This window comes from Benincasa hispida, chromosome 10, assembly GCF_009727055.1.
Source record: "Benincasa hispida cultivar B227 chromosome 10, ASM972705v1, whole genome shotgun sequence".
NCBI lineage: Eukaryota > Viridiplantae > Streptophyta > Magnoliopsida > Cucurbitales > Cucurbitaceae > Benincasa > Benincasa hispida.
The window spans coordinates 12,525,223-12,544,061 of NC_052358.1; the positions used below are offsets into that span (position 1 = coordinate 12,525,223).

The following is an 18,839-nucleotide window of genomic DNA, read 5'->3' on the forward strand; positions in this document are numbered from 1 at the left end:
TTTATTGACCATAAAAATAAATAATTGGTAAAGTCAATGCACAGTTTAAAATAGAACTGTAAAAATGTTCAAATCTCAACGATAAATGGCTTAAAATTTAATGTAATAAAATACATTACCATCTAATTATAGGAAGCCTTTAAAAAGATAACAAAATTATTATGTAACCATTTCATCTTTAATTTTCCTTTTTCAACGATTAAACTTATAGATCTATTTTTACTAATAAATCACTTTGTTATGTTATCTATTAATAAATTACTTTGTTATGTTATCTACTTGCAAAATTTTGAAAATTAAAAGAAATAATGTTTAAAAATTTGTGTTTGTTTTTAATATTTGACCAATTCAACTGCGTTTTAAAAAAAAAAATGTGAAAATCATATTGCATAAAATTTAGGAGAGAAGAAATATACCTTTCAGAGGCTGAAAAACTAAAAAATTTAAATTATTATTCAGTAGGGTCATAACATACTCAATTCCGAGCACAAAAATCAGTTAACAAAAAATAATGATGGTTCAATTTTATAAAAGACAAAACTTTCTATTCGTAAGAACCACGCATATGAATGTGATTGATAGTTCAACAGTAATTGATATGTAAAACAATCAAGAATTTAGTTCGTTATGCTCCATATTTATTGTACGAAAATAAACTTCCACATTATTAGTAACTACAATGATTAATAGAAGAAATTAAAAATAATAATAATAATAAAAAAGTTGCAATAGAAAATATATATATATATTACTTTTTGTTTAACTTAATTTAATGATATAAGAATCTTGTTAAATATATAATTTAATCCTTGATATTGGAGTATTTTTTTTTTTTCAATTTGGTCTATATAATATTATGGAGCTTCAATTTTATCATTTATTTATTGATTTTGATTCAACCAAATCCCTACTAGAAAAAAAAAGTGGCGAAGTTAACCCGCTCATTTCAATAATATCTACACATTTTTGCACAATTTAAAATTTGGATAATGTATAAATTAATCATAAAAAATACTTTGCCAAAACTTATAAATTCTAACCGATGTTTTTCTTTAAAATCCTTTCAATTTTGTGTCATATAGAGAGAGATAATTCATTAAAAACACGTAGGGTATAGCAAAATTTCAAATAAAAGTTGTAATACTTTTCAAATTTAATATTAAGATCCCAACACTTACCTAAATTTAAAAGTGCAATCTGATGTAATTAAAAAGTTATAGTAAGTTCAGAGATAAAAATTAAATAAAAAAATTATTGTGCAAGTAGTTCTTTGTTCTCCCCTGGCCCGTTGGCAACTAGAAATTGAATGTGGATATGACTTGGTCGAAGGAGAATAGTTGTGACGGACTAGGGTGGATCATTCAGATCACAATAGTCGTGGGATTCTTGGAGGTTGTAAGTTCACTAACAATTGGGCATAAGCCTCCTCGAAGTTGTGGCTTTGGTGGAGGGTTTGAAAACAATTGAATAGGAATGGTCCGAGCTCAACCTTCTACTTGAAGTTGAGTTCGATGCTCCAAAGGTTATTAATCTTTTTAATGGAATGAATTTTTTTCTTGAATTAGGGATGCTTATTATAAATATTATTTTTGTAGGGAACTATGTCAATGTTTTGCTTTTTTGTCACATTCATAGAAAGAAGAACAAAATTGCTCATATTATTGCAACTTTGACTTCCTCTCCCTCATAGATTTTTTAAATGGAAAAAAGTTTTTTCGATAGTGTTCTCTCCCTCATCCTTGATGAAGTGCCTCGAGAATAGCTGGTTGAGTATGTTGATTGCTTTGTTGATTCCAGTCTCGAAAAAAAAATCCATGCTACTAGATCATCCTTCATCGTTGATTTTTTAAAGAACTTTTTATTTATCTATTATAGTTTCTACTATAAATATTAAAAAAATATATTCACACATTGTATTTTATTTATATAAAAATTATTGTTATTTAACAATCTTGGAAAATATTTTCTCTGAATGACTAAATTTAAGATTTATTAAAATATAAGAACTAAATTTGAATATTTAAAAGTAAAAATTGAATAATAACATTTTGGTTAAAAAAAAATTTTTGGTCCTTGAACGTTAATGAAAATCGTACCGACTTAGTTCATGTACTTTTGATTTCATAACAATTTAGACTACAAACTTTAGTATGTAATAATTTAGTAATTATATTTTCAAATTTGTAACGGTTTAATTTAACATTAAAAAAATCTTCAAAGTTGAATATCAATTTTTATTATTTTACGATGTAGACTTTATATTTAATAAAAATATCGAATTTATAATTAGTTTTATTGGTTTATTTATGTAAAAAAATTTATTAAATCTTCACACTAATTTCAACGATAGGATTAAATCATTATAAATTTGAAATTACAATAACTAAATTATTACATAATTATAAGTATATCGACTAAATGACTATACACCAAAATTTAAAGACTAAATTGTTAGTTAGACAAAAATTTAGAGATTAAAAATGATTTTAACTCACTGTAGATGGGTAAATTGCGTGGATGTGAACTTTGGAGGAGAGCGAGTGAAAGGTATATATATAGTGGTGGGGGCATTGAAGCAGCGCCAAAGGCGCAGGCCACTCGATCAATTCCTCTCTTAAAAACGACCAACTCAAACTCCACTCCCTTCTTCCTCACTCGCCTTCTTGCGCGTTTCCACCACGCGCCCATTTTCAAATAATTTTCATTTCATTTTCAAACATTTTCAACTCCGACGTTATCATTTTATTCTCAATTTGTGTTTCGTACATTTTAGAAAAATTTACAAAATCCACCACTCTATTATTACACTGCTTCTCATTTTATCTCTCTCATTTTAAGTTTCTTAAATTAGAATTATAATCTTGAACGGATAGATCTAAATAAGTTAAATAACCTGACTTTAATTTTACTGATAAAGACGTTAATAGGTCATTTATTTCATGAGCATCCAAAATTTTCATGCAGTGGGTATCTGAAATACTGTGTTTGCTTTGCGGTATTGTATGCCCTGACATCTGGAGATTCCCAAATGTACTTATGGAGAACATTTCAAGAGTTTTGGATGTCCTCATGAAACATGAGTTTTTTAAATTTTCGAATTGAGAGTATCTCCATTCACACACGCATGCACGCACAACATGATAATCTAAAATGTTGAACATCCATAATTTTGTATATCTATAATTTCAGATATTTAAGATTCCAATTATCTACTTTTCTAAAAAGTAAATAGTCACTAATTGTCTTAAAAAAAAAATTGAAGATTCCAAATTTATTTTTACTATGGTCAACTTCAAAATAATAACTAGCAAGTCAAATATTTGTTAAATATTTCATATGAAAAATCTACGGCTATTGTTTAGTTCATGTTCTATTTTCATTTTTATACTTTTAAAAACAAAAAATACAAATAAAACAATAAAAGTGTGTTTTGGTACTTATTTTTTTAAAAAAAAAAAAAAAAAATCTAAACAACGATTCAAAAAAGAGTAAGATGTCGTTTTCATTGTTTATTTTTAAATATTGTTTTCAAAAGTTCAAAAACACGAGATATGAAAAAGGCTTGTAGAAGTTTTCGTCAAATAAATCACACACCCTTGCTAATTAATTATTTTCAATCGTTTCAGTCTTAAAAATTAGATTTTATCAAACATATTAGTCTTTCTCGTATTTTCAAATTTACAATCAAACACAATGTTTGAATTTTAAAAACGTTTTCAAATATAATGAAAAAAATAAATTTATTTTTGTTTTGGTTTTCTTCAAAGTTCTCTGTTTTCAAAAATAATTTTTTTTTAGTTTTTTTTTTTAATCACATTTCAAACCAGTCTAAACTTGTCATTTGCATGTTGTTGAACTAAAACAATTACTCATTACAAAAGAAATTGTTCCATTTATGCTATTACAAGGTTACACTAAAAAAAAAATAGAGGTTTCTACTTAGAAGGCATAAGGAAAACCCTATATTTCATAAATGTCTTAATATTTAATTTTTTTTTTTCAAATATGACTTTTAGGGTTAATTTTAGACAATGTGCCATTTTTCATTTATATATATATATATTCGAGGTTATTTTAATGATAAAGAGAGAAAATATATTTATTATAAAAAGAGAAAATGTATTTAATAGAAATTTTCTTATTTATCAATACATTTATTGTAATTATTTTTCATTTTTCAATTTGAAAAAAAATGTGAAATTTTATCTTCTATTTACCTTGGTTTTCAGTATCAACTTAATGGTTTTTTTTGACACACAAATGATTATTTGAAATATAGCTTAGAATATTTTTTTGCGGATTTATGGTTATTATAAATATACCTTATAATATTTTGTTAGGTATTTGAAAATATTTTAACTAATATATAAAATATACTACAATTTATAAATTAGAGATTGACTTAATGTTTGACATAAATCACAGTATAACCCAATATATGAAATATACCACGATATATAAATCTTCATAAATTTCATTTACACCATATTATATATATTATAATACATGAAGTCTAAATAAACAAAATACTCTCGTTTATATCAAATAAACGAATACATATACCACAGTATATGTCAAATTTCCTATATAAGCAAATAAATAAATAAACATATATATCACAATATGTATAAAAAATAGGAAAAAAAATAAAGCTAAAAGTTGAATCGGATCCGTTGTTTGTCAGCTCCAAGTCTGCCGTTGTCGTTCATTTACTCCGAGTCCACCATCGTTGTTCATTTACTCCGAGTCCGTCGTCGTCGTCCGTCGCCGTCATTCATTTGCTTTGAATCCATCGTTGTCCTTCGTCGGCTCCGAGTCCGCCATCGCCGTTCCATGCTTGCCCCATCGTTGGATCGCCTCACGCCACCTGTCTCCTAACTCACACCGTCGGAAAGAGAAAAGAAAGGAAAGGAGAAGAAAAAAAGAGGAGGAAGAAATTATCTGCATAGGGGAGAGAAAATAATATATATATATAACGTCTGTGAAGGTTAAATTATAGATAACCATTGATATTAGTAAAAATAGGTGGATCAATAGATTTTTTTTTTAAAAAATAAAAGGTTATAGACATTAATACGAGTCTATGTTTTAAAGACATTTTACATAGAAATCCCAAAAAAATATGTCAATCCGAACATGAATAGATATTCTCAACCATGAGGTGCGAAAATTTAAACCTCAATTGAATAGTAAGCAGTGCTCTAATTCTTGAACTAAAAATAAATAAATAAAAGCTTGGTAATAATATTGTAAAGTGTGGGTATATATATATATATATATATTGTAAAGCAAATTTTAGGAAAAAGGAAAAAGGGGTAAGGAAAAATTATAGGAAGAAGAAGAAACTGAGGAGGGAAAAGAAGAAGAAGAAGAAGAGGAGGACGCGCGTTTTAAGGGAGTGGAAAACAGTGATTCCATAATTAGAAATAGAAAAAAGAACAAAAGCTTTGATAAGACATGAGATGCAGAAAAGAGTTGTACTCATACTGCTCACTGCTTAACTAGTAACGCTGCTGGGTTTCTGTGTTTTTGCATTTTCCCATTTTTAATTTGTAATTTTGCAGCAATGCGCGGGGGATTTCAGTCTAATCCTAACAAACAGCTTACAAGCAAACTCTTTAGCCCCACCAATGGCTTTGTTCATGGTCCCCAATTCTCTCTCTTTCTTGGGTTGTTTTTTTCTGATCAGATTAGGATTCAATTCATCTGGGTTTGTGATTGTGAATTTCCTTTTTGCATTTTGGGAGATAGGCAATGGCGTTTAAGAGCTTTTAATTGGATCGGCTTAATATGCCTAGTACCTGTTTGTTAAAATGACTAAGAGAAACTAGAGAAGAGATCTTCTTGTTTATTAGCGGAAAAGATTGTACAACGAGGAAAAGAAATATTATTTTTGTTGCATTAATGAAAACCAACCTTTTTGTCTTTGGTGGAGGGCCAGGGCCTCACCCCACATAGTCTGTTACAGTGAAGGAAATTATTAATAAAGGAGAAAGAAGGGAAGGGGAAAAAAAGGAAAAAAAAAAAAAAAAAAAAAGATAAAGCCAAGCAAAGCAAAGGAGAAGGGGATGGGGGAGTGTGGGTTTTGTTCTGTCTTAGCCTGTCCCCCCCACCCACCCACAATATACGCACTCTTCTCTCTCTATTAACAGTCCAAAAGCCACCAAAGCATTGGCCTTTTTTCGCCTTTTGCTTCTGTGTTTCCTATGCAATTGTCTATGTCTGTTGCTTCTGCTCCCTCTTCTCAGTACCTGCAAATGGGAGAGGAATCATACTTTGAATTTCTTGTTATTATTTGATACCCCCCTTTTCTTTTCTTTTTTTTCTTCACTATCTTTTTAGCCTACTGGCTTAGCATCCATCCAAACACTACTTTCTTGTTGTTTTCTGTTCATCTCCTTTCACTTCTCTCCTGTTTTTAGCTTTATCGGTATCCCTTCAGGATATATTTTCAGCATTCTTTACCATGATTTGACCTCATTTCCAGTTTTCTACAGCTTTGGTCTTCTTGTCACCTTATTGCCAATTGATCACTCCACGCCATTCCCCTTTCTTGTTTTAGTTCTGTTGGGAAGCTTAGCAATAGGACACTTGAAGTAACCCCCTGGGTTGTTCATGGAAATTGATCTGAACCAAACAGCCAGTGAGGTGGGGAAGAATGCATATTGCTATGGAAATTGTGAAGAGGGTCTTTGCAATTGTTGTTTATCCTCTTCAACTTCTTCTTGTTCCTCAAATTCATCGCCAACTCCCGTCTCTTCTTCAACCTATTTGGAGCTTTGGCATGCTTGTGCTGGTCCTCTCACCTCATTGCCCAAGAAAGGAAATGTAGTTGTCTATTTCCCACAAGGTCACTTGGAGCAAATTGCCTCAGCCTCTCCCTTTTCCCCCATGGAGATGCGCACTTTTGACCTTCAGCCACAGATCCTCTGCAGGGTCATCAATGTCCACCTACTTGTAAGTACTGGGTTTACATTTTAAATTCAATTTCTGCCTTTTCCACTCTCAAGTAGCCTCACCCTCAGTTTTCCTTGACCCCTTTCGACTTTCACTGTTCTTACCATTTTGACAGGCCAATAAGGAGAATGATGAGGTCTATACACAACTTACTCTCCGCCCCTTGCCAGAGGTAGCTTCCAACGACTCAATTTATCTATACCTATTCTTCTTGAGTCTTTGTTATATTACGTTAATCTTAATTTGGGGTTTGGGAAGGTTAATAAAGTTTGTAGCTTTTTTAGTATGCTTAAGTTCTGGCGCTAAATTTCTTTTAGTACGTTTCCTCTGTTTAATTTAGCTCGATGATGAGATGACTCTTATGGTGGCTGAACCGTAAATTTGGATAATTTATAGTTATTAGGCAGTGGTCTAGAAGCCAAAGAGCTGGAGGAATTGGCGTTGAATGGGGCTGATGGAGACGGGAGTGGAGGGTCGCCTACTAGATCTACACCTCACATGTTCTGCAAAACACTTACAGCATCTGACACGAGCACCCATGGAGGATTCTCTGTTCCTCGCAGAGCTGCTGAAGACTGTTTCCCTCCTCTGGTTGCGCTGCTTTCCCATGTTTTACTTTCAATTTTTCTCAGATGACGCGAATTGGGTTTTAATACGGTTACTGTATTTGGGTATATTCTGAATGAAGTTGATGGTTACTGCAGGATTACACTCAGCTTAGGCCATCTCAAGAGCTAATAGCCAAGGACCTGCATGGCGTGGAGTGGAGATTTAAACATATCTACAGAGGTATGTGTGTGTGTATATGTTTGAAGTAATTTACAGAAGTATGTTGTGAGATTCCTTTTGTGTTGTTTGATTGGCTGACGTAATTGAACTTAATCATAATAACTTGGCAGGTCAACCTAGGAGGCATCTGCTCACTACTGGATGGAGTATTTTTGTAAGCCAAAAGAATCTTATTTCTGGCGATGCAGTGCTCTTTTTAAGGTATTTACCTTCATATTAACCCTTTCATTTGGTCGATGCAAATCCTTCCTTTTGCAAGTGTGGCATTATTTACCTTGGCATTTACACAATTACACTTAGTCAGTTGAGATCAAATTGGTGTTTATTTCTTATCTCTTGCGTCATTTATTTCTGAAATATTGTCTATGCAGCAACAAATAGATCAAAACAAGTGCATTTTCTTGTTAATAGAAAATAATTTAGCGGACAGTCAAATTAGATACAAAATTATGCCGAATAGTCTTGAAATGAAGTTTGTGATCTCAAACCATAAGTGATTGTGTTGTGTCTGCAGGGGTGAAAATGGAGAGTTAAGGTTGGGAATAAGGCGAGCCGTTCGGCCTAGAAATGGTCTTCCTGATTCAATTGTTGGCAACCAAAATTCTTGTGCAAACGATCTTGCTCGTGTGGTGAAAGCAATATCCACCAAGAGCACATTTGATGTGTTTTATAATCCAAGGTACCATCATGGTTCAGCACTCTTTATTCTTTAATTATGAAAGAGAATTTGCTGTATATTGTAGTATTATTAGAACGGTAGTAGGGGACATCGGGATAACACTTTGCTTTAGAGGGTTTTTGCACTTTGGATGCCCCACTCTGGACGTGGGAGATTAATTGGAAGTGAGAACAGATATGTAGAAGTTTGTAAATTTGTACTTTGGGTCAAATTCATGATAATTAATTTAGACCCTTAAACTTCAAGAGTCGTATCATTTAAAATCTCAAACTATTAATTGTATTAATTTAAACCTAAACTTAAAAAAACGAATCAATTTAGACCTATTAGGATTCTGTTTTAAAACCATCAAGGAAAAGTTTTCACACATGTATAAGACTTCTTTATATGTATGGATTAACTTATTATTAGAGAGAAATGCTAGAATCAAGAGGATAGTAACAAATTTTCGTTGATATGAGTGATTTTTCATCCTCTCGTCTTCCTCTATTTTTGTCTGGTTATTTAGAAAGCATTGCATGATAATTTCTTTTGCTACTTGGGTAGAATTTTGGGAGAAGAATAATTTTATTTATGTAGTTTTGAGTTGATTTAAATGGAACTAAGTGAAAATAGTTACATCTCTCTAACAGAATGTTTAAATTGATCTACTTGTGAAAGTGTCTGGTTTACATTGATTCAATTACTAGTTTCAGTTTTATTGATACAACCCGAAGTTTAGGGGTATAAATTGATTTTTTTCCTAAACTTGGGGAAATTTATGTAACTAGCGAAGGAGGATATCTTTTTGCTTTATCCTATACTGGTAGGTCAATGTTATGCCAGATCAGAACCAATTTTCTGTTTTTTCATGAGGAAAGCGTCACAAGCGTGTTAGAATTAAGTATATCTAGATAGTAAACGTAATTATAACAAGCTTCCTCTCAATTATTATTATTATTATTTAAATTAAAAAATCCTCTAAAAAACTTAATTATAACAAGCAGCCTTTTCTTTTTTTCCTGAGATGCAACAAAAGCATTCTGCACTTACTTCTACATACGTATTCTGGGCTTTACGGTCATTACTTTTCTGAGGTCTGCCGAATATCAGTGGATCATGTAAACAGGGGATCATTAATCATTCCCATCGTTAGTAGTGGATCATTAGTCATGTAAATTTGTTAATTTGAACCATGGGAATGATTAACGATCCCCTATTATAAGTTTGTGGTAGCAAAATGGTTTCTGAAGCACTTTAAGTTTCACAAAAGTAAAACTTTATGAACTAGTACTAAAATCAAAACTGTTCGTGCTATTTTTAAGCAATAACCAGTTCTGTCAAATATTCTCAATTTAGTTTTATACTGGTTAATATGCTGTATTTTGCTGGCTTGTATTATTATTCTCATTCACAATTAGAAATTGATAGTGTACTTGACCAGCCTTTACTTCTCTGAAAATACAATAACATGTTAAAACGTGCTGACTTGCAGGGCATATCATGCACAATTTGTTATATCTTGTCAGAAGTATGTGAAGAGCATCAATAGTCCAGTGACTGTAGGCACGAGATTCAAAATGAGATTTGAGATGGATGATTCACCAGAAAGAAGGTTTATCCATACACAAGCAAGATCAATGGGCTTTACTTTGTTCATTGATTCTTATGTACAAATATATTTATGGGTATTTGTTTCTTGCAGATTTAATGGTGTAGTTGTCGGAATTTGTGACATGGATCCCTTTAGATGGCCGAACTCAAAGTGGAGATGCTTAACGGTAAGCGTTATAATCCCCATATTGTTTCTCATTAGAAAAAAGATATCCCCATATCTTTAACTGGAGCATCTTAATATTTTCAATCTGCAACTGCAAGCAATTGATTTTTGCTTATGCAGGAAATTAGTCTGAAATGAGAATATTGTCTTCAATCAAGTAAAACTTATTCTCAAGAAGTCTAATTTAAAGGAAAGGCTCACTGAAAAGGTTTTTAGGCAATCTTATTTTCTTACCATGTCTAAAGGCATCAATTGCATCCTGAATGATGTGATTTGTCCAGAATCAATACCTGAATTTGCATGATTAATTAGGGGCATCGATAATGGAAGAATTTAGACATGTTTAAACATTATGTTGGAAGCTTCAAAGGGATGGCCCTGCATATAAATATGCACAATGTATATCTGTTGGGCACTTTACAAACTTGTAGACGCAAAAAAGAACCTTGTGAAAGTTGTCATAAGATATTTTTCTAATATTTATAGTCCATCAGGTCCGATGGGATAAAGACAGTGATCATCAAGAACGTGTTTCCCCCTGGGAGATCGATCCTTCTGTTTCTCTCCCACCCTTGAGTGTTCAGTCTTCTCCAAGGTTGAAGAAACTGAGGACTAGTCTACAGGCAGCCCCACCTAATAACGCCTTTACTGGTATGAGTGTTCAAATTGATAATGATAAACCGTGTTTCTTCTAAATTCAAGTTAATAAAACCTTATCTGGTTAACTTTTCTTCCACAGGGAGGGGCGGTTTTATGGACTTTGAGGATTCAATTAGATCCTCTAAGGTCTTGCAAGGTCAAGAAAATGTAGGTATTGTATCACCCTTTTATGGATGTGATACTGCAGAACGTTCACTGGAGTTTGATGTGCGATCTTCTGCACAACAAAACCAAGTGTCAGGTGGAGTTGAAAAACTCAATATAGGTGATTATGTAAAGGTTCATGCGAACTCTTCTTTCACAGGCTTTATGGAATCTGATAGATTTCTGAAGGTCTTGCAAGGTCAAGAAATATGCTCATTGAGGCCACCAACTAGAAAACCAGAATATAGTTTAGGTGTTTGGGGAAAGTTCAATCTTAGTGACAACTCTTTTAACACATTTCAATCACCAAACTCCAATTTTTATCACATGGCATCTAATGGCGCCCAAAACATGTATTTTCCTCGTAGTGAAATGTGCAGTACTGGCCAAGCTGCCATGATGCGCTCAAATGATAGCAACTTTCCAAGAGAGAATGCCTTGTTCAACGCATCTGCTGTTGGTGCTAATGTTATCAGGACTAAAATGGAAAGGACTAATTGTTCACTCGATCGGGAGTCTCTACATCTAGTGTCTGCTCCTCCAACTTTAGGGTCGAATATGAGGAATTCAAAGGATGAAAACGTGAAGGAGAACCCAACTGGCTGTAAACTTTTTGGCTTTTCCTTAACTACGGAAACTGCTACAAACATGCAAAGTTCAGGAAAGAGAAGTTGTACCAAGGTATGAAATGGCTGCAGAAAATTTGGTCCGTAATGTTATTTTTTACGGTTCTTCTTCCATGCTGATATTACTCTATTACTAAGTGAAGGTTCACAAACAAGGCAGCCTGGTGGGAAGAGCTATTGATCTCTCTAGGTTGAATGGCTATACAGATCTGCTTTCTGAACTGGAGCGACTGTTTAGTATGGAAGGTCTATTAAAAGATCCTGATAAAGGATGGCGGGTGTTGTACACCGACAATGAGAACGACGTAATGGTTGTTGGGGACTATCCATGGCAGTAAGTTCTTTATGTTGAAATCTTATTTATTTCATTGCATGAGAACAACTAAAATGAATTATTATAGTGGAACTTCCAGAAACGACGGTAAATACAAACTGGATAAATTGTTCTGCCAAAGAATTTTTGATAATCTAAGTGAAAGTAGACGTGTAATAAATTTTTGATAACCTAATTGAAAGTAGACGTGTAATAACTTTTTTCTATTCATGGACAAAGTAGAAAGTCTCATCATGTCGTGTCATGGCTAACTTCAATTAAAGTCCATCTGATGATTTTGGTAGCAAAGTGAATCATTATATTGTTCTTGACCCCTTAATTATTAGTTCGTTAACAAATTCAACTTTTGATCTATTCGAATGATTGTTTTTCATCTCATTCATGCTGTGCAGTGACTTCTGTGATGCGGTTTCGAAAATCCATATATACACGCAAGAAGAAGTGGAGAAGATGACAAATGGAGTGATCAGTGATGATACACAAAGCTGCTTAGACCAGGCTCCTTTATGTATGGAAGCATCAAAATCCTCTTCAGTGGGTCAACCTGATTCCCCTCCCACAGTAGTAAGAGTTAATTAATAATGAAGATGTGTGTTTTCCCACATTTCCTTAGAAGCATGTGTTTTCCATATCTATTGCTCCGTCTGTCAAGCTCGAAGTCGGTAGCTTTGCTGCCATAAACGGCATTATGTAGCTTCGTGTCTCTCTGCCCTATAGGTTGGAATCTGTTTCAAACCTCTGGCTTTCGAATGGACTGTGTGTAATTCTACTCATCTTTTAAGCTGTGTGGAATGTTATGATATTGAAGATTTTGGACTTTGTAGAAGAGAATAAATTTGTTTAGCAGTTGCTTGTAATTAGACTCAGAGATCGTGGGAATTTGAATAAGTGTAGATTAGTTTTTTGTGGGATGATTTGAGGGCAGACAGACATTTTCAACAAGAAAACTTGAAATGTGGATTTTCAGGTTTTCACAACACAGTTCATGGAGTTGCGCCTGCTCTTTTAAAGCTACCAATTAGTTGGTTCTATTCGCTGTTCTCTTGTTTGTATTGGTTTCTTCTCGTTCTCTATTGTTAGAATGTAACAAAGAGAAAACATGTTTGTTTTGTAACATTTTTGTTTTTTTTTTACCTGATTGAAGAGTTGCATTTAAATTTCTTATTTCTCTAAATATTTAATAAGGAAAATGAAGCAACTTTCATTTTCAATTAAATGAAAATGTTTTAATTTTTAATTCTTTAATTTCTTTTATTTCATAGATAGAGATGAGATATAAATTATTTTTTTTAGTAATTAAAAATTTGAACTTTCAAATTCAAAGAAAGGTATTATAAGGTATTATGGTAGATTTGGACTAGAGGCACAATCGAATTTACGAAGTTTATAAATTATTCGATCAATAAAATGACAAACTCACCCTAAAAAAATTGCATCCTAGGGCTTAATAAGCATGTGAAGAGTGAAGATTGGACCTAACCTGTTTGGCCTCGTGCTGAGGTCGAGGTTGACTCCCCATTTGATGGATGGAGCATGTTCCAACCCATTTGGGCCTTAGAAAGAGGAAAGTTTGAGCCAAAGGCCCAAATTGACCTAATGGAGGTCCAGCCTCTCCATTTGATGAACATAATATGTGTTTTTATTTGATTCGAGAATTAACCTAATGTAACTCAAAATCCCAGATTTAGATATCATAGGTCAAAATTTTCATATAAATACATCATTATAACTTCAGAAGTAAATTCATACTTGTCTCTAAAAACTTTAGGGCCAAAAGTCTCTTACATACTTGTCTCTAAAAACTTTAGGGCCAAAAGTCTCTTAGGCACCGAAGGCATTATGGCAAATACCATATCATTCTTATTTCACAAGTCACGTCTCTCTGAAATTTGTGTTGCTGTCATGTTCAGATTAGATGTGTTTTTCTTTGTCCGACGAAAGGAATATATTCAAATACTGTTGTTTACTTTGACAATTTAATTTGGTGGTTGACGTTGACGTTGAAAAGTCATCTAAAACTGTCCATTTTGACCGATGTAAATACAGCGCCACTTATAACAAAGACTTAAAAAGAAGTGAAGCAAAATTACCACGCTATCCCTGATCTGAATGGCTTATGTTCTTTCTATTTTCTATCAATCTCAATGAAAGGCAACAATTATTTATGATGACAAATTTGAACAATGTTCACTTAGAATTACACATTGTAGATAAAGACCTCAATCATCGATCACCTTTGCTTCTCAAGAACCTGCTCTGGGGGCTCATGAGTATTGAGTATTATTGACTATGATGGTGGGATGTTTCCTCTGAAGCAATCAATTGAGTGTAAAAGTTGTCTCCTATTGTTCTTTGAACAGTGAGCGACCAATGATCATCCTTCTGACTTCACTAGTACCTGCACCTATTTCGTAAAGTTTTGCATCTCGGAGTAGTCGACCAGTTACGTACTCGTTTACATACCCGTTGCCTCCTAAACATTGTATGGCCTGCAAGATTGAATGTGAAATGAACATGAAAGGCCCCTAGTAAGGGACATTCTGGTAATCAGACATTAAATTAGGTTTTTTTAGTTATAAATAGTATGAGAGAGTATGGTTGGGGTGTGAATTTTGTGGTAATTTCCTAATTGGGAATTTGGGAGAGGATTCTCAACCTTCTAGAATGTGTTGATGTATATTGTAATTTCTTTATTGATGTTACAATATAATCTATCTTTTAGTTTTTTTTTTGTTTGTTTTTTGTCTTGAGTTCTCTCTTGTTAGGAGATATCCTAACAGATCAGGAAGGATTCCACTTGGTAATGTATGTAATGTATGTAATGTGCTCTAACAAAACAATCAATACAAAAATGACATATCAAATCAACTTTGTCTAAATAGTTTCATAAATATTGCCCCATCGAATTGGAGATGGAGCTACTTTTTTTCACAAGGAACTGCTATGGCATGGAACATAGAAGTAATATGATCCTAATGGAGAAAAAGAAAATGTTTTCGAGAACACAAATTTTACCTGCAGAGCAACTTGTGTTGCTCTTTCAGCTGCACATAATATTACTCCAGCACAATCCTGGAACAAAACCGCATGGGGTGAATACGTGAAGGATTTTAGGTTGCGGCATCAAACCACAGTTTAGTTCCCTTAACGAAATGCTCTCATGGCCAAGGACAAAGGAAAAATGGGTCAAAAGCATAGATACTACGGACATGTGCACATATTCATTGACTAAAAGATTCAAGAAGCAACATAAAAGGCTTAAGATCTCCATCAAACCTTGGGATCAACTTTTCCGCTGTCACAGTCCCTAGCAACAGAGTAAACGTAGGCCCTGGAGGGAGGGAGAGAGAGAGAGAGAGAGAGAGAGAGTTGACATGACAAGAAAAAGAGAGAAAAAAAAGAAAAAAAAGCATGATTACTCCAGAATCTCTCACCTTGATGATTGCAAAGACGTATACATATCAGCAAGTTTTCCCTGCAATTGCAGATTAATCGAGTCATTTCGAGGAAATATCAACGATGTATATGGTAAGATAGTCTCGGTGATAGAACCTGTATAAACTGGAATTCCCCAATTGGACGACCAAACTGCTCTCTTTGTTTAACGTAAGGAAGAACAACATCAAGACATGCTTGCATAAGACCTAGGGGACCAGCAGCCAAAACAAGCCTCTCCAAATCTAACCCAGACATCATAACATAAACTCCTGAAAAAAAACATTGTACATTACACCGGTTAAATAATGATTAGTATGAAGATGACAATAGTTTGGTTCTCTTCCAATCTGGTTACAAACAAGATGAGGTAGCGACTATTCACATTTATATTTACCATAGCAAGTAATTATCAACATGAACATAACTCAACTTAAGATATGTATATATTAAAAGATAGAAGATAGAGAAACTAAGTTTACGTGGAAGACCCTAGAACAGGGAGAAAAAACCACAATAGAGAGTCTCTTTTTATTATTTTAACATAAGATGAAAGTTACAAGAGCAGCCATATTTATAGGCTCTTGCAAGCCCTAATACAAAAAGGGAAATAAACCTAGGGTAAAGTAAAATACTAAAATATCCTCAGGACTAAAACCTATCAACAAAGTCTCCAATTTCTAACACTCCCCCTCAAGTTGGAGCATAGATGTTAATCAGACCCAACTTGCTAACACGAGTCAAAACTTTGTCTAAATAACCCTTTGGTGAGAACATCAACAACTTGTTGACTAGATGGAATACGGAATACAGATATTGTCATTGTCTAGTTTCTCTTTTATAAAGTGTCTATCAATCTCCACATGTTTCGTTCTATCATGTTGTATAGGATTATTGGCTATGCTTATAGCCGCTTTATTATCACAATAGAGTTTCATAGGTAAAACACTGTCTTGGTGAAGATTAGACAGAACTTTCTTCAACCAGATTTCTTCACAGATTCCTAAACTCATAACTTTGTATTCAGCTTCAATACAGCTTGTTGAAATATGTTAAATTAGCCCTAAGGACATTTTTGTCTTTTTACTATATTTGCTAAATTAGGGTTTCACATTATTCTATTTATATCTAGGGTTGGGTCTATGGTAAACAAGATATAAAAAATAATAAGTTCTTTTCTACCGTGGTTTTTCTTCCCTGAATTAGGGTTTTCCACGTAAACTCCTTGTGTTATCTTCTTTCTCTATTTCAATATGGTATCAGAGCAAGGTGATGAAACCCTAGCCCCGGTAGAAGAAACTCAGTCATCAAACTTGATAGGTGAAGGTACGCTGAATAATGAGGCTGTGATTCAAGCAGCGGTTGACTGCTATCTCCGAACCATCATCCCAGGTGGTGGAATAGCTCCAGCGTCCCAACTAAACACCATTGATCGGATTTTTCCAGCCGAACAGCAGGTGGTGGTGGAAGGTCACGCCTTCCAGCCGACGCACGCGATCGGGTCACAACCAATCGGACCCTCAGCTTCGCACACAACCGCCTCCGCCTCACATGTTCTCCAGCCCGCGCACACGATCGGTCTACAGCCGGTAGGCGGCGTCGCACAGAATCACATCTTCATCAGACGATCGTGGGCTCGTTCCAACTGCCGGGTCGGGTCAGATCGGCGCGATTTCTTCCGCTTCGCAGCAGATCGCAGAGCCGTTCGTCCGATACCCACCATCACAGCAGTCTGGGAGCAGCGCGGGTGGTTGGTTGTGTCCCTCTGATTGTGTCGCGTTTCTTCCTACTAAACAAGTGCCCTGGATAACGTATTATAGGAGGAATCTCAGAAAGGAAATTCAGGAACCTCTGGTGTTCTCCATCGGAAAGTGTCCCAGCGTCAAGAAGCCAGCACAAGTTCAAGATCCCGTGTTGTTACAAAGGAGAGTCTCGAAGAAAAGTCTGGGAACATAGAAAATGACGAAAATGAGCTCAGAGAAGGTTGAAATGTCAGGAAGGGATGAGATGCTTAAAAATCCTCAAGAGGATGCAGAATTGTCTCAAAAAGTCCGATACTGAGAGAGACAGCGAAAACTGACAACTATGATTACCACTCTGGAATGCCAATTGCTCTGAGAAAGGGAAACCAGGTCATGTACAAAATACCCTTTGCAATAGCTTTCTGAACTATAGTAACTTATCTCCTGTTTTTAAGGCTTTTACTACTTCAGCTAGATGCTCTAACAATACCTACCAGTGTACATGCGGCCATGGAAGTTTTCCCGAATGGAAAGCAGCAGTAATGGAGGAAATGAGAGCTCTTGAGGTCAAAATAAACTTGGGAGTTAGTAGCTCTCCCTAGAGGTCACAAAACAGTTGGTTGCAATGGGTGTTCACAGTGAAGTATAAGTCTGACGGAACACTTGAGAGGTATAAAGCTCGTTTAGTTCTATAAGGATTCCACTCAGATCGTATGGGATTGATTATTCAGAAACCTTTTCACCCAGTGGCTAAGTTAAACACAGATTTCGTGGTTCTTCTGTCTGTCGCCGTGAATAAAGATTGGCCCTACAATCAACTAGATGTAAAGAACGCATTCCTAAATGGTGAGTTGAAAGAGGAAGTTTATATGAGTCCACCTCCAGGTTTTGAAAGCTAAGTTGGGAATCATGTTTGCAAACTCAGGAAGTCTTTAATGGGTTGAAGCAGTCTCCTAGGGGCCGTGGTTTTGACAGGTTCACCGTGTTTTGTTAAGTCCAAGGGTTTGTTCAGGACATTCTGATCATACTTTGTTTACCAAAAAAATCACCCTTAGGAAAGATTGCTGTGTTGGTAGTGTATGTTAGATGACATCATCCTATCAGGGGATGATACGGCAGAAATTGCTAAGCTAAAACAAAGGAATGGCAATGTGAATTTGAAATTAAGGATCTTGGTAGTTTAAGGTATTTTCTAGGATGGAAGTGGCAAGATCAAAAGCAGGAATATTTGTTTCTCTCAGCGAACGTACACTATGGACTTGTTAAAAGAAAACAGAATGACCGGAATGCAAACCTATTGACACTCCTATTGAGGTCAATAGCAAACTGAAAAAGATGTTTTGGAAGCAGTTCCTGGGAATAAGGAGAGGATCAATCGCCTAGTAGGAACTGATTTACTTGTCTCATACTAGACCTGACATCTCCTATTGTGAGTGTTAGTAAGTCAGTTCATGCAGAGTCCATATGGGGAGCCAAATGGAAGCTGTGACTCGAATTTTGAGATATTTAAAGTCCACCCCTAGGAAGGGCTTGGTATTCAGGAAACATGACACACGAGCATCGAGGCATATACTGACTCAGATTGGGCCGGATCTGTGACTGATAGAAGGTCAACCTCAGGGTACTGTACCTTGTATGGGGAAATTTTGGTAACTTGGTGGAGTAAAAAAACAGGGTGTAGTGCCAGAAGTAGTTGCTGAGGCAGATAGTATAG

At 34.6% G+C, this 18,839-nt stretch overlaps 2 protein-coding genes across 2 annotated transcripts in view; one reads left to right on the forward strand and one right to left on the reverse strand.

The window, feature by feature from the left end:
* Positions 1-6,195: 6,195 nt before the first annotated feature.
* On the forward strand, positions 6,196-12,929 carry LOC120088159 (auxin response factor 4). Its single transcript, XM_039045266.1, has 12 exons — positions 6,196-6,957; positions 7,073-7,129; positions 7,354-7,548; positions 7,662-7,746; positions 7,857-7,947; positions 8,261-8,425; positions 9,900-10,019; positions 10,110-10,185; positions 10,679-10,835; positions 10,924-11,669; positions 11,758-11,948; positions 12,341-12,929. Exons 1-12 carry the CDS (start codon positions 6,616-6,618, stop codon positions 12,525-12,527), a joined length of 2,412 nt encoding a protein of 803 aa, XP_038901194.1. The 5' UTR covers positions 6,196-6,615; the 3' UTR covers positions 12,528-12,929.
* A 1,044-nt stretch (positions 12,930-13,973) lies between these two features.
* LOC120088572 (isovaleryl-CoA dehydrogenase, mitochondrial) overlaps positions 13,974-18,839 on the reverse strand; it is a 23,625-nt gene continuing 18,759 nt past the window's right edge. Inside the window, exons 11-15 of the mRNA XM_039045966.1 lie at positions 15,501-15,655; positions 15,383-15,423; positions 15,225-15,279; positions 14,964-15,020; positions 13,974-14,437 (exon numbers count right to left, since the gene is read on the reverse strand). Of these exons, the coding sequence (XP_038901894.1) occupies positions 14,291-14,437; positions 14,964-15,020; positions 15,225-15,279; positions 15,383-15,423; positions 15,501-15,655 (455 nt within the window). The 3' untranslated portion in view covers positions 13,974-14,290. The remainder of the gene's footprint in view (positions 14,438-14,963; positions 15,021-15,224; positions 15,280-15,382; positions 15,424-15,500; positions 15,656-18,839) is intronic.